The 14,444-nt window shown below is 40.3% G+C and overlaps 2 protein-coding genes across 3 annotated transcripts in view; one reads left to right on the top strand and one right to left on the bottom strand.

Annotated features, from left to right (window-relative positions):
- LOC137176790 (peripheral plasma membrane protein CASK-like) overlaps positions 1-14,444 on the top strand; it is a 46,938-nt gene that overhangs the window by 11,670 nt on the left and 20,824 nt on the right. For both annotated transcript variants that reach the window (XM_067582719.1, XM_067582718.1), the window contains exons 3-10: positions 2,677-2,782; positions 3,879-3,956; positions 4,057-4,129; positions 9,071-9,173; positions 10,860-11,035; positions 12,351-12,473; positions 12,800-12,883; positions 13,210-13,309. In XM_067582719.1, coding sequence (XP_067438820.1) covers positions 2,677-2,782; positions 3,879-3,956; positions 4,057-4,129; positions 9,071-9,173; positions 10,860-11,035; positions 12,351-12,473; positions 12,800-12,883; positions 13,210-13,309 — 843 coding nt within the window. The remainder of the gene's footprint in view (positions 1-2,676; positions 2,783-3,878; positions 3,957-4,056; positions 4,130-9,070; positions 9,174-10,859; positions 11,036-12,350; positions 12,474-12,799; positions 12,884-13,209; positions 13,310-14,444) is intronic.
- LOC137176791 (probable G-protein coupled receptor 34) lies at positions 5,091-7,683 on the bottom strand. The gene is made up of 3 exons (XM_067582720.1): positions 7,388-7,683; positions 7,159-7,302; positions 5,091-6,618 (listed from the first exon to the last, which is right to left on the bottom strand). The coding sequence occupies exon 3, from the start codon at positions 6,572-6,574 to the stop codon at positions 5,267-5,269; it is 1,308 nt and encodes a 435-aa protein (XP_067438821.1). The 5' UTR covers positions 6,575-6,618; positions 7,159-7,302; positions 7,388-7,683; the 3' UTR covers positions 5,091-5,266.

Below are 14,444 nucleotides of genomic sequence, written 5' to 3'. Positions count from 1 at the left end.
TGAGGCCACATACCTGAGCTTATTAAGAAAGAATCTGCGTCAGCATAAATGTGAGTGAAAAGGAAAAGAGGACAGAACTGCAGTCTGGGCCAAGTTACAAGCGGAATAACAAACATTTGTAGTTATATGTAAATATGTATTTGTGTATGTGGTGTGTGAGCATACGAGGGCGTAAGATGAACAAAAGTTTGATAGTGTAATTGTGAGTTAAAGAGTATTGAGTAAAAGCAGAATGAGTCAACTCTCTAGATTTGTAGAATTTAATAAAGGTGAATGTAGAGATTGTTAGCAGTCAACATTATTCATTTGCAGGAGAAAAACAACAGTACAACCTGCAGTATTATTAGTAAGATGTGTTGTAAGTCGAGGTAATAACACATTGGAAATGTAATTCATCAGTATCCAAGACAATCTAACCAATGCATTCTTGACTTGACAGAGTGTTTTCAATAAGTTGTGTCTGTCCCACAAGCATGAGATGAGCATGAGTATATCAGATACAGACAGGGTTATTTCCCCCAAAACTATCCTATAACAATTTGAGTGAAACGATTTAACGTCGCCTCACAAGCCCAGTCAAGTTTGGATCTTCTATGTATAAGTGATTTGGGATAGGCTCACTGGACGGCATCGGCTTCATTCAGATAGTTCCAGGCCTCTGTGGCTCCCTCCCTCTGTGCGAGCGGTTTCCTCGCTGCGGCGCGGACACTGGGCAGCATTGTTAAGTTCAAGAATAGATACTTGATGAGACAGGCCGGGGACGAGTGTAAAGAGGAGAGAAATAATGAAAGCAAGGGGACAGGAGAATGGGGGCTCTGTAGTGGGGACACAGCGTCATTTCTCCATGTTGCATAATGATACTTGTCTGTCACGACACAATGAGCGCACACACATACATACAAAGATCAGTAGACTTGCAGATGGGTAGTGGAGTGTGTAAATGAGATTTTTATGGAGTGAGGAGCTCAACAACGGCGCATTCTATCTGTCAGCCTGCCTTAGCAGTCTGTGTCACTGCTTGTCTCACCAGTTGTTGGTCATTCTCTTCAATATTGTCCATTTCCTTTTCTCGAAAGAGACAAGACTGTCTACTCTTCTCTATTTTCCATTCAGTATTGTTTTCTTTATTGGGCAAGTCAAAAGGCGAGGAATGCCACAAAGTCTTGTTATTAATCCGGATGTGGTGATAATGAGAACGGTGAGGTTGAAGAGAGCAAGCCAGATGTGCATTTGAATGTGTCATAGTGTTACATGTGGTGCTCCTTGTCTTTTTGTTCAATAATGGCTTGTTTGCTCATCTGTCTGCCCAACTTGTGAAAACTCACCATGCCCCCTCAGTATCTATAAAGAAGAGTCTCCCTGTGTCTGTAAATGTAATGCTCTTTAACTCCCTCTGGTGGTCTAGTTGAGGTATGGCAGGTCTGTCGAGGTGTGAGATAAGGAGGTGGCGTGCTGAGAACGATCTTTTCACTTTTCATCCCCTTTACTCATTACCAAGAGGTGAGAAAAGATTTAACAACCCACCAACCACAAATGAACACCTCAGCATAGTAGCTATCTGTCTTTTCAAAATGAACATCAGGGGAGGTTTCAAAGTTCATCTGAGGTGTTCATTTGTTTGGTGCATCCTTATCATGGTACTTTCCACATTTCATTAAAAGTATAAATCAAAAGAATTATATTATTTTGATTGTTAAAGCCCCCAAAACAAATTCTGTTTAAACTGTATTTGTTATGGGTTTGGTAACACTAACTATTTTATGCCACAACATCTTTGAAAATCTTTTTGAGCTTTAAAAGTTACTGTCCATATTATGTTTGGGTAAATAGCACACAGTCATATCTGTATCTAATGCATACGTGGCTAAATGAAATAGTTTGAAAGTGACAGATATTCCTAGAAGACGATTGAGGGCAAAACATTAAAACTGCTGATGCTATTTCAAAAAGAAACGATAAGTACAAAAAATGATCTTCATCATGGGAAACAGTGAGAACAGACTGCTTTCACCTGCTACTCTAAATTGACAATACACCGGAAATAAACAGTGTAGCATCACATAATAATGTAAGCAACAGATGCAGAAAACAAAGTTATCACAATAACACCAAAATATCAACATTACAGAAAAACAATATAGAACAAATATAAATATTATGACAGAGGGTGTTCATGCCCTATTGGAAGCATGGAAATGAAATGATTACTCACTCAGGTTTTTTCACTGTGCAATGGAAAAAGAGAGTTTGTTTCTTTAGCCACCCAGCACCTGGAAAAAAAACATCAGACTACAGCTGTTCTCAATAAATAAAGTTTGTGAATGGGTGATTAGTCATCTGACTGTCACAAACTTTACTTTTGAGGCTGTTTTTTCAGTTTAGGCCCATATGTGCTTCCAAATTGGGGATTAATGTCACTGTAACAACAGCATGGCCACATCTTTGCTATAAATCTAAGAAGTAGGGTTCTTTTAGTTTAATGCTGTAATAACGGTAAACAAAACCTCAACAATAGCCATGGAAAGATGGTATGTAACTTGAATTATTATAATTAAAATGGAATTAAATCTGCCCTCACAACCCGTAGCAGAGCTATAATTACACTGGAGTGAAATACTAGTTGTTGGATGTGAACAATGTCTCACCATACCCCCCTGTCTCATTTCTGTCTGCCAGATCTAAAGCGAGAGGCCAGTATCTGCCACATGCTGAAACACCCCCACATTGTGGAACTGCTGGAGACCTACAGCTCCGATGGCATGCTCTACATGGTCTTTGAATTGTAAGTCTGTGTGCACACTCTATCTGCTATAATGACACAAGCATTTAACACAATTTCAGTCTTATGTATATTAGGTGAGGTTCACACCAGGGCGTTGAATGTCTTTTTATCCACCGCCACATCTACAGATCAGTCCTATACTAGATACTATAGTACTTCTGCTTAGCTGCTATGTTTTTTTCCCCTCCCTGAAATAGCACAACGATGGTGTGTGATTATCGGCTAACGTGGTGGAGAAGTAGAAAGACCTGACAACCACAGCCATTTACAAGCACTTGGCATGTGGCTGCTGGTAATTTCACACCCTATTGGCAACACTAGCAGACCCCATTTACGTGGTTAAGAGTTAACACACGTAAAAAAATGTGTGATAACTGGAAGCCGTGAAAAGTTTGCTTTGGTTTAGCGGTATATAGCTGAAGATTTATCTACAGTTTGCCTGCACAGTATTCAGTATTAATGGTATGTTTGCACATGTTGAAAATGCATACAATAAATAAAAAATAATGCACACAATAAATAAAAAATAATGCATACAATAAACAATTATTATACTGTTTATTGCCTAAATGGAAAAAAAGAGATACATTTTTTAATCAGTTGTTTTAATCTAAGATAGATGGAACTTGTATCTGTCTTTTTTTAAAATTAACACATGCATTGCAAATGCAGAAGCGACAGGCCTGCAGATTTTGTAATCTAACGCATCAGCGTTCTACATAAAACACACACGAGACTTCTGAGAATTGGCAGACAGCTCTCTGCTTCTCTCCCTTGGCCTTTATTGAAAATATAATTTTCAACTTGCGTAATTTGTTTCCTCTGTGTGAATTTTATGTTATAAATCTGTATCCCATATCCTCTGAACACCTCACTCGGGATTGTAGCAGCTAGACAGCGCTATAATGAAAATATAGCGTCTCTGTGTTTATGCCAGTGACAGCGGGTCATAAAATTACTCCATCATGGATGTAGTTTTATGCACTCTGTTTTGAACAATATTTTGAGAGTTCATCTATTCTATAGTTGACTGAAACCTAAATTTGACTTGCCCCTACCGGCCTGATCTATTCCTCTTTCTCTCTCCCTCTCTTAGTATGGATGGAGCAGACCTGTGTTTTGAAATTGTGAAGAGAGCCGATGCTGGGTTTGTGTACAGTGAAGCAGTGGCAAGGTAGGACACTTTAAATATTAATAAAGTTTGAAATAAGCAACAATCTGTTGACGCCCTAAATGATCTTCCCCTTGTCTGTTTCTATTTTCTGCCCATCTAGTCACTACATGAGGCAGATCTTGGAGGCACTTCGGTACTGCCACGACAACAATGTGATTCATCGCGATGTAAAGGTGAGACCTCTCCAGTGTGTCCCAGCATAAGCCACTGGAACATGTCAGTTAACTGTCAGCAGAGGGCAGGAGATGTTAAACCTTATTATAACAAGAATAATACATATGCGTTATACAACAGATGTGAGCATCTGAGGAGATGTTTATCTGTAGTCTGTGGGGAGATAAACAACACTTCTCACCACTGCTATCTACATACACTACGTTCAGTTCATTTTGTTATGAGGGTTTTAGAACAAACATGTTTTCAGTCTAACCACCTGAGAGCTCCTGTCGTTTGTAAAGCGAAGCCCCAACAAACCCCGATTCATGCTAAGTTATATTGCATGTCAAATGCTGGTCTGGATTTGTTCATTCTTATAGTCAGATTAGCTTCCACCAGTGAGTCCAGCAGGATTAGCCATCTAACAGAGGCGACAAACACTATTAGGCCAGATGGGCCTGATCCAAAGGGATCAACACACCCTTGCCTGCAGTGTAAAACAAATAACTGTGTGTGCTGGTGGGTCAATCCTGGGTAACACATTAGTTGCACTACGTTTGTGTTTGTTTTATCTTGCTTAGAGTGACAGATTTGGTGGTTTTTCACACAAGGAGGATATATTTAGAAAGAATCTCATAGGTTGTTAGCCTAAGTGTATGAAATAGAATGATATATTCTGACTGTCTTAACTTTGCACTCGTTCTGTCCAGTGTATATGGTGTCTAAGCAGACTGAGATGCACCAGTTTTAAAATTAAATTAAATTTTAATTAAAATATTTGCATCTCACAGAATCATCAGAAGAAGCATTCTCTTGTGGGAAGTAAATGTCACGTATGTTTTAGAAAGACTGCTGTCACTAAAGTACATCTTGTAAGTGTGATATTTCTCTAACCGCAATGTCAGTAAGTTAAAAATTAAACTGCTGTTCCCACAAGTCACATGTTTAGAAAGTAACACAATAAGAATGGCTCAGTAGTTAAAAAAAAAAACATGTATTTATTTATTTTTTTACATAAAAAACAGGTGTGTTTAGAAATATTTTTCTCAGTTTTACACAGATGTAGTCAATGAGAGCGACATATATGAGAAATGTCCGATATTTATTTCTCCAGTGTTAATGCTTGCATTATTTGAACTCAGACAAGCTTGTGATCATTGTCGGCCAGTAGTTGCAAATGTGGTCACACATGTGCGGCGCAGGTTTGAGTTGATGACACAAATACTGCTTCTGGGGGTTGATGCGGGGGTGTTCAGTTCAGGGTTGTGTAAAGCCGCAGGCACAGATGGCCGTCGGAACTCCGTTGTCGAGCTGTTAGATGTTGCGTCGTTTAGGAAGAGAAGCCGGTTGCCAAGCCGATGTCCGAGTGCGCTGAAGGCGGTTTTGCGCACTGAGCCAGATAACAAAAAGTACATGACCGGATCCAAACAGCTGTTAAAGGCAGAGAATAACAGCATCACCTCATTGGTACGGTCCACCATTTGCATGTAGTCACAAGTCAAATTTCCACTGAGCTGGGAAAGGATGTAGATGGGGCGAAAGGCATGGTAGGGCGCAAAGCAGATAGTGAACAGAAAGAGGACAAAGAAGGACTTTTTGGCAGTTCGTTGGTATCGTTGTGCATTGGGAAGGTCTGGCTTGTCCCGTGAGACCCTCAGCAACTGGGAAGCAATCTTGGCGTAGGAAACCACCAGCATGAGGAAGACGAGCCAAAACAGCAATACCAGCGCCCCGTTAAAGTAGGCTTTCCCTTTGGCGTATTGCCGTGTCTTGTACTGGAAGCATTTGTTACCGTCCTCTTTGTCCTCTGCCGTGGCGATCATGGGCACCACCGCCAACAGTGACATACCCCACAAAGCCGCGCATGCCACTGAACTCCACGGCCGGTTACACCCCCACAGCCTTATCCTCATACCTCTCCGTGCTCGTCCCTTCCCCTTTAACCTCAAGTACCTGTCCAAGCTGATGAGCCCCAGTAATGTAATACTGATGTACATGTTCATATAAAATAGATTCCCCACCAGCTTGCAGGCGGCATATCCCAGTACCCACTGGTTTCCATTCAGGTGGTAGAAGACCCTGAAGGGCAGACACGCCAGGAGGACCAGATCAGCCACAGCACAGTTGATGAGGAACACTCGCACAGAGTTGCGGCTTTTATGAAGGCAAAGGAAGACCCACAGGGCGAAGATGTTACCCACCAGACCAAAGAGGAAGAACAGGGAATAGACGACCACCAGCGGCATGCGGAGTGCCGGGTCATCAAACGAACACGGAGTCTCAGTTGGGGAGGAGTTGTTGGAGGAGTTGTTAGAGAAGGATAAAGGAGAGGAGGAAGAGGGAGGAGAGGTGGCTGTGATGAAGGACATGGACATGGAAACGGGGAGGGATGGAGAGGAGTTAGATAATGTAGGGGCTGAAGAAGTGGAGGGGAAAGAAGAAGAAGAGGGGAAGGTAGTCATTGTGTCTGAGGAGTGACGTCTTCTGGGCTGTTAATCATTGAACTCTGAGAAAGACAAAATGAAGCGCTCAATCAGTTCAGTGTTTGTTACTGAACAATTTCAAGAACAAGTAGGTATACACAGCTAAAATTAAAGGTGCACTTACTGGGAAACTGTGGTTACGTACTTTACAAGCAATGCACAAATAGATGAGTAATATGTGATTTGTGGTTTTAAAGGTCACACGCAATACCTCTGTGCAGTGGAATTCATAGTAATGCAGATGTCATCAAAAAGGTACAGCCCCGTTCAAAAGAGCAGCTCTATAAACAGGGTGTTAAATAGTACTGAAAATGCACAAATTTCCCTGTGAAGGACAATTCAGTTTTCTGTAGGTCATAGACTTAGTTTTTTTTACGGGTGGGAGCTGGAGCCACGACCAATTGAAAGTTTCATGCCGATTTAACACATAAATTCGAATTCCACGGTATTACAGTGGAGCTTAGGAGTGTATACGCACATGCATGCACACTCATACACGGACACTCACACGTAGTCACTGTGACCGCTACACACAGATGTTTGGATTTAGGCAGAACACTCACCATCGATATTCCCCCCGTGTGAGATTCAGCACAGCTGTAGTTTTAATGTGTGGGAAAGTGCAGAGATGTGTGAGAGCCCAGCCATCCACTGTGTGTTTTCCTCCATCAAATTCAAATCCAGAAGGCAGTTTGTTCGAAAACGCCCTGTCAGACCCAATAAAATTCCAGTTACATTCACGATAAAATATGATAAAGTTACAGTCCTTGTTCTTTTCTTTTCTATACTCACCTTTCCCGTCACTCTCTGAACGTCTCAGTGAGTCATAAGTCCTGCCGTCTTTTCTTTATTCACATCCTTTTGACAGCGTCTGCTCCTGCCTGTCCTGTTCTCACCTCTCTGTTCTCACTCTTGCCTTCAGTTCTTTGTCTGTGTTGGTCCTCGTCCACTCTTTCTTTACAAAAAAGCCTTTTCTTACCCTTTACTCCCTCTGTCTCGCTTTCTCTGAGATATAACTGTTTAGTCAGCTGGTCCTCTTGTCTCTGCCTCTTGTTCTCTCTCTCTCTTTCTCTCTCTCTCTCTCTCTCTCTCTCTCTCTCTCTCTCTCTCTCTCTCTCTCTCTCTCTCTCTCTCTCTCTCTCTCTCTCTCTCTCTCTCTCTCTCTCTCTCTCTCTCTCTCTCTCTCTCTCTCTCTCTCTCTCTCTCCTTAGTCAACATTTAACACCCCTCCGTTACGAGAAGTAAGACAGGAAGTCAGCCCACCTCCGCCTTTCACATATGCTGAGCTTCATTTGTCAGACTGCTTCTTAGTTCTATACTGTACAAGATTTATTTCTGTTTGTATTTTAAACTGCATCTTTGAGATTTTGCATGTGCAAAACAGTTTAGCATATAGCACATAATTAGAATATGAAATACAAAGGATACAGTTTCAAAGATGAAATTATAAATTTATGCAACAGAAGTATTAAAATGGAAGAGTTTTTTTGCAAACCTTGTTCATTAACACTTAACATTGAGTCCTGTGACGGAATAAAAGAAAAGCCATTAGGAGAGCAGGATCCTGCAAGCTCATCAAATGGGATGTGGTAATGTCAGCTGACTAATTTTCACATTTGGGTAAATAATTTTATATCAAATAAACCTTAATAAATTTAACAATAATGATATTATATTAGCAATTTTATTAGAATGAGGCTCACATGATCTTTCCTCTGAATATCCCTATGTATCCCCAAATATTTTATAACCTGCTTCCCTTTGCAATACTAATTCTGTCCAAGTAGGACTTAAGTGTGAAAATAATGTTGGTGAGATATTCTCATCTAAGTGCAAATGCGTACTGAAACACAGAAAAGGGATTCAGAACATCCATTTCTCTCACTTTCACCTCCCTCCTGTGTCAGTAATTTTTCAGCGTATGTTTAGGTTTCTGTTCCATTTAAAAGAAAAAAAAAATTCATCAACCAAACTGTTTTACTGCAGTGTCACTAATGCAAGTTATTTAACATCATTCCTCATTGGGAGAATGCGGGAGCCATATCATTGATGTTAAAAAAAAACAAAAAAAAAATCATGCATCTTGCTTAATTTTTCTGATTATCTTGTAAGAACCACATGCTATCTGTATCAGCATCATAATGAAGTTGTGGTTGGAGGGAGTCAAGCTTGTCATCTTGTCATTGTGAAACCGAGCCTCACTAACCAGCAATTGAACTTATAGGATTTGCACTTTTGCACAGCAAAGCAATGCTCTGCACACTTGCTGTAGACTGCATGCTATGTACATGTTTTTTTTCCCCCCTCTCTGTTATAATAAAAAGAGTGTCATAACATTTTGTTTGTTGGTTGATACTTCTTAAGTCCTACAGGGCTTGTTCCTCATTTAAACTGTTGTAATGTATGGACTATACATGTGCTGTTTGACTGGTCTTGTTGTTCATCCACCGACCTGTCTCTTTTATTCCTTTGTAGCCCCACTGTGTGCTGTTGGCCTCAAAGGAGAACTCCGCTCCGGTCAAGCTCGGAGGTTTTGGAGTGGCAATACAGCTGGGAGAGTCTGGCTTGGTAGCTGGAGGTACAGTTGGGAAGTTGTTTTTCCTCTACACCTCCACACACACCAGTATACACTCATGCATACCTTCCCACTGTGCATGTGAACACATACTGAAATGCTCAGTCAACTAGTCAGAGGTTGGATGATTGTTGTTGATGAATAGTTGTCATAAAGCTAATTTCTTTAAATGTTTAGAGTAATATTATTACTATGGTCATAATAGATAGCAATAAGCAGCAGAGTGACTGTGGTTTTGGTTCTCTGTGGTTTTCCTTCGATGCTCTAGTTTGTTAGTATAGTCCAAACATGCACAATAGCAGAGCTGGAACTGTTTAAAAGTAAAAAATGTTTCATCCATATAACCCAATGGATGCTGAGACACACTCCAGCTCACTCATTCGCAGCCCAAAGTATGAATTTATACAGTAAGTGAACAGTCAATTAATCTACAGAGTCAAATTTTATTTATATAGCACAATATCACAAATTTGCCTTAAGTGGTTTTATACTGTGTTCAACATATGACACTCAAAGAACAAACTAATAGAGAAATTGATATAAAAAGAACATCAGTTGCTGCAAGTGCTGAAAAGAATAGTTGATTAATTGGTTGGTCAAATGACAGAAAATTAATTTGCAACAATTCTGATAAGTCATTGTAAAAGTAATGAATCAGGCAAAAATGCAAAACATTTGTTTTGGGCCTCTCAAACAGAAGTATTTGCTGCATTCCTATGTTTTGTCATTTATTCATTTTTCACAATTCTCTGACATTTTACAGACTGAAACTTTCTTAATCAGCAGAGGTGAAACTAGTCTGGTCGCCCATGCACAGTGACAAATAACAAGAGAGACACAGGTTACACAGGTCACAGCAGACAGCATATGAAAAATATACCAGCACAACATTAACACACAAACAAACAACTAGCTTAGGAGCCTGCCTCGCCACAATTAAAACAAACAGCCAATACAACTGATCAACTAATTAATATCTCACTAATTAATAAATAAAAAGCTGAGCATGAGTGATGCACCTGACAAATAAAACAGGCAGTAAATATAAAATGAAATCTTTAAAAAATGAACAAATGTAAAAACATTACACGACGACAATGACGCCTTACAAATTCTTTGAAAAATACAACCCAGGAAACAGGCAAGTATCACGACATTTAAACGCCTCAGCTGTGGTCACAAAAGAACTTCTGAATAATTCTGTGGTACATTTTTAACCGTTAGCTCAACACGCTTTCTAAGACTTCGGAAAACACAGAGTGACCTTCAAATTGGAGTATGGTTTGAATTCTCCTGCGGGTTCTTTCTTTATGAGTCAAGCATCAAACCAATCACAGACCCGGCCTCTTTAATAGAGTTGTTAATCCTTTTTCTATCATTTGCAGTAATGCTGTTATTCTAACATACAACAGTGTAAAACAAGGCACTGGCCATAAAACTCTGACAGAAAACATTTAAAAGCTTCCTACTGACCTAGAAGGACTTAAGTTTTCTTAGGAAAACCAACCTGGACTGTGCTTAAACACAGCATTAACATTTTCTGACCAGTTCAATTTCACATCAGAATGAGCCCTCAGATATTTATATTAGTGTTGTGAGTGCAGGCTGTCATACACTTGGCTCTCCAGAGTTCCGCTGTGCTTCTATTTTTCATGCTTTCTATTTTTCTAATGTGCCTGCTCTCTTCAGGTCGAGTCGGTACTCCCCACTTCATGGCCCCAGAGGTAGTCAAGAGGGAGCCGTATGGCAAACCTGTGGACGTGTGGGGATGTGGAGTCATCCTCTTCATCCTCCTGTCTGGCTGCCTGCCTTTCTATGGTACCAAGGAGCGCCTGTTTGAGGCCATCATTAAGGGGAAATACAAGGTAGGAGCTGACTGACGAAACACCATCATTGTCTGTCAGTGTCAACTCAGCCTTTAGCTGAAGTAAAGCACAATAGGACGCTCCTTTTTGTCACTGTGCTGCAATGTGCTTCAAATACAAGGTTTAGCTCCTGTGCTACAGAGAACTGAACACACTTTTTGCATCAGTAATGGTTCTTTGAGGCCAAAGATATTGTACAAACAAGTATTAATGTCATATGTCTTCCCTTTCCTAGTGACTTTATCCCTCTTGCCAACCAGACATGATTTGATACAACCTTGATGAAGTTATTCCTGTTGTGAGGATTTTACCACTACTGTTACCATCTACTTCTGTCCTACTTAGTCCTCTTTTGATGTCAAGCGAGTGTATCAAGTGGGTTGTTGCTGATTGATTCTGAGATATCACTCCGCTTCTCCGCTTTTACAAAAGTCAGTCAGAGGTTGTGCATGAACTATCAGTGTCAGCACAAGATTCCGAGATAAAGACATGTTATATTTTATTTATTCGTCCGAGAGAATGACTTTCCTGCTTGATGCACTAATCTATGGTAGATGCAGTCACAGCAGGCTGTGCAAGGTGAGCGATGGAATCTTTTTTTGGTTGATTCCCAGCTGCATTCATTGATTTTTTTGATTTTTTTTCATTTACACAGTGGTTACACAGCCATTTACAAACATCATGTTGATGAATCATTTTTGTGGTTCATTTTATCATTCTTTTAATTTACATGGAAGCCAACATTTTATTTTACTGGTAATAATATATTACTTTTTACTTCATCCTTAATTGTGACACACCTTGTAAAGTCAGCTTCGATATGGGGGCTACAAATGAATCACTGATTACATTTCTGAGATATCACTGCTGATGGAGGCTATAAAGAGCCACGCATATTGACAGCTGTTCTGGGTGTTGGAGAAACTCGCCAGTGCAACACAATCTGTGAAAGTGCACTTCTTCTTTCCCGTTGGTTTCATCGACAGGTGTAAAGGCGGTGAAGTGATATGAAAACAGTTGGTTAAGGGCATGCCTTCATCCATTTATAACTCATTATGGGAATGGACATGGGGCTCGTGCACCCAGTTCCACAGTGATGCACAGCTTTATAAATCTGACAGATATTTCTGGTTTTGTGCGTACACACAGTTTTAGTCATGAATCTAATAAGGTTTTATGCACGTGGCACGTGGTCCATGGTGACCACAGCAACAACAGCCACAGTGATGTCGGTTGCCTGTACTCTACTACATCCTTCTGAGAAAGTCTGTTTGTTAATCTTTGTTTTAATCTTTGTGTGTGTGCGCTTATCCAGATGAACCCAAGGCAATGGGCCCACATCTCAGAGAGCGCCAAAGACCTGGTGAGACGCATGCTGATGCTGGACCCCGCTGAGAGAATCACTGTTTATGAGGCCCTCAACCACCCCTGGCTCAAGGCAAGATCACACACACACACACTACTCCTCATGATAAATTCAATAAATGTAATAAATTCAAAAAATGTAAGAAAAAAAGAGGTTGGGAATCTTGCTAGCTGTCAAATTTCATAGATTATTGTCATTAAACTTCCACTTTTGTGATGATGTGTAATTTTTAAAAAACAAGTGTGTGTTAGATTGATTTTAGATATTTGGTGTTTTGATGAAGTAACTAAGAGTCACCTTTAAACTACTGGCCTTATTGAGCTGAGGAACCACAGCTCTGCTTTCACATCCGTTCTGGTGCTTATGCGAGTATCTGTTTGTGCATTTGGTATGTGTAGGAGAGGGACAGGTATGCCTACAAGATCCACCTGCCAGAAACTGTGGAACAGCTGAGGAAGTTCAACGCCAGGAGGAAGCTGAAGGTCAGCACTGTGTTGCACAAAAGGATCTACTGACTCAGCGCGATTATAATCTGAGATGAGAGGAGGAGTCACATCCTCCAAGCTGTGCAGCTTTTTCTGATGACCCAGATTAATTTCTTGTCTAATGGTTTATCTTGTTTTTTGGTTTTGGTTTTTCTTGTTTATCTTGTTTTTTCTAATCTTGTTTAAGTTGCTCATAAGGTCACATATACTAATGCATTAAAAGCATGCACAATCACTTAACAACACGGGACTCTGGTGAGACTTTGTATAATATCTTTAATATAATATATATAATAATATAATATCTTTACTCTGTATCCCAGGGTGCAGTGCTGGCTGCTGTTTCAAGCCACAAGTTTAATTCCTACTATGGCGACCCTCCTGAGGAGCTACATGACTTTTCAGATGACCCCACCTCCTCAGGTAAATCACACAACAGAACACTCTCCTGGTTTATGAAGGTTGCTTTCTAAACACATGTAAAACAGAGAGATTTGTGCAGGTAGGATTAGCAACCTAAAGAAGAGTATGTTGTACACTGAATTGTTAGATAATATAACCGAAAGGACAATAAAATAGTCATTTATATTTAAATGGGGTTATGATATATATAAAATATAGTATGTATAAGTATTTACACATTTATATCTACTTAAAGATTTAGTTGTCCCTGCACATGTGAAATATCTATCAATGTCATTTAAGTTCAACGATGAAACACACAAATATACATCATCTGACACAAGGTGGACGTTCACTTTCTAGTCCACTTTCTATTCTCGTCCGTTCTATTCTAGAGTTATAATGTGATCTCCAGCTGTCTGAGGAGAACTTCCTCTGTCTAAATGAGGACAGATGTTGCTCAACAGCAGAACTTCCCTGTCTGAGCAGCACTTTCACTTCCTTTCATTAGAGGACTGCAGGCTGTACCTGCCAGGACTTATTAGCATATAGAAACCATTTGTGTCATTGTAATAAAAAAAATAAAGTTGAAAATGAGCAATGTGTTACATCATCACCTAATGAATCAAGCTAAGCTCATCACATTTTCTGCTCAATTTTCTGTGCAGCCACTGTAGCCAGATATACCCCCATGTCTGTCCATATTTGCTGAGGCGTGCAGTTTGTTGCAGTCGTGCTTCCTGGTGACTGCTTTATTTCTGCAGTCGCAGGGCTCCAGACATGTTGCCGGTCATTGACTTTTGTAGTATAGTAGATGCTTGCAGCAGCTCGCCAGCTTATTTATAGACTAAGCAGCTTTTGCTGACTTTTTTCTCTCCGCTGCTGCTTTTTCCTTTATTTTCCCTCTGCCTGCCCTCATGCCTCCTTACACTACCTGTTTCTTTGTTCTCTTCCTTTCTTTTTTTCTCTCTTTGTGAGGTGTTAAACTCTACATCTGTAGTTGCTGTAAACATCCTCTAATCTCAGCCTCTCTTTCTTTGGTGTTGTTTTTCTTCTGCTGTGCTGTCTCTAGGACTGCTAGCCGCTGAAAGTACGTATCTCCTCCCCTACCCATAGAATCTCATGTGTGACATCATCACTCGCTTTTGATTGCATT

Source organism: Thunnus thynnus, chromosome 24 (genome assembly GCF_963924715.1).
Source record: "Thunnus thynnus chromosome 24, fThuThy2.1, whole genome shotgun sequence".
Lineage (NCBI taxonomy): Eukaryota > Metazoa > Chordata > Actinopteri > Scombriformes > Scombridae > Thunnus > Thunnus thynnus.
The sequence above is the reverse complement of the archived record's forward strand: the minus strand, read 5'-3'. Positions and strand labels throughout refer to the sequence as shown.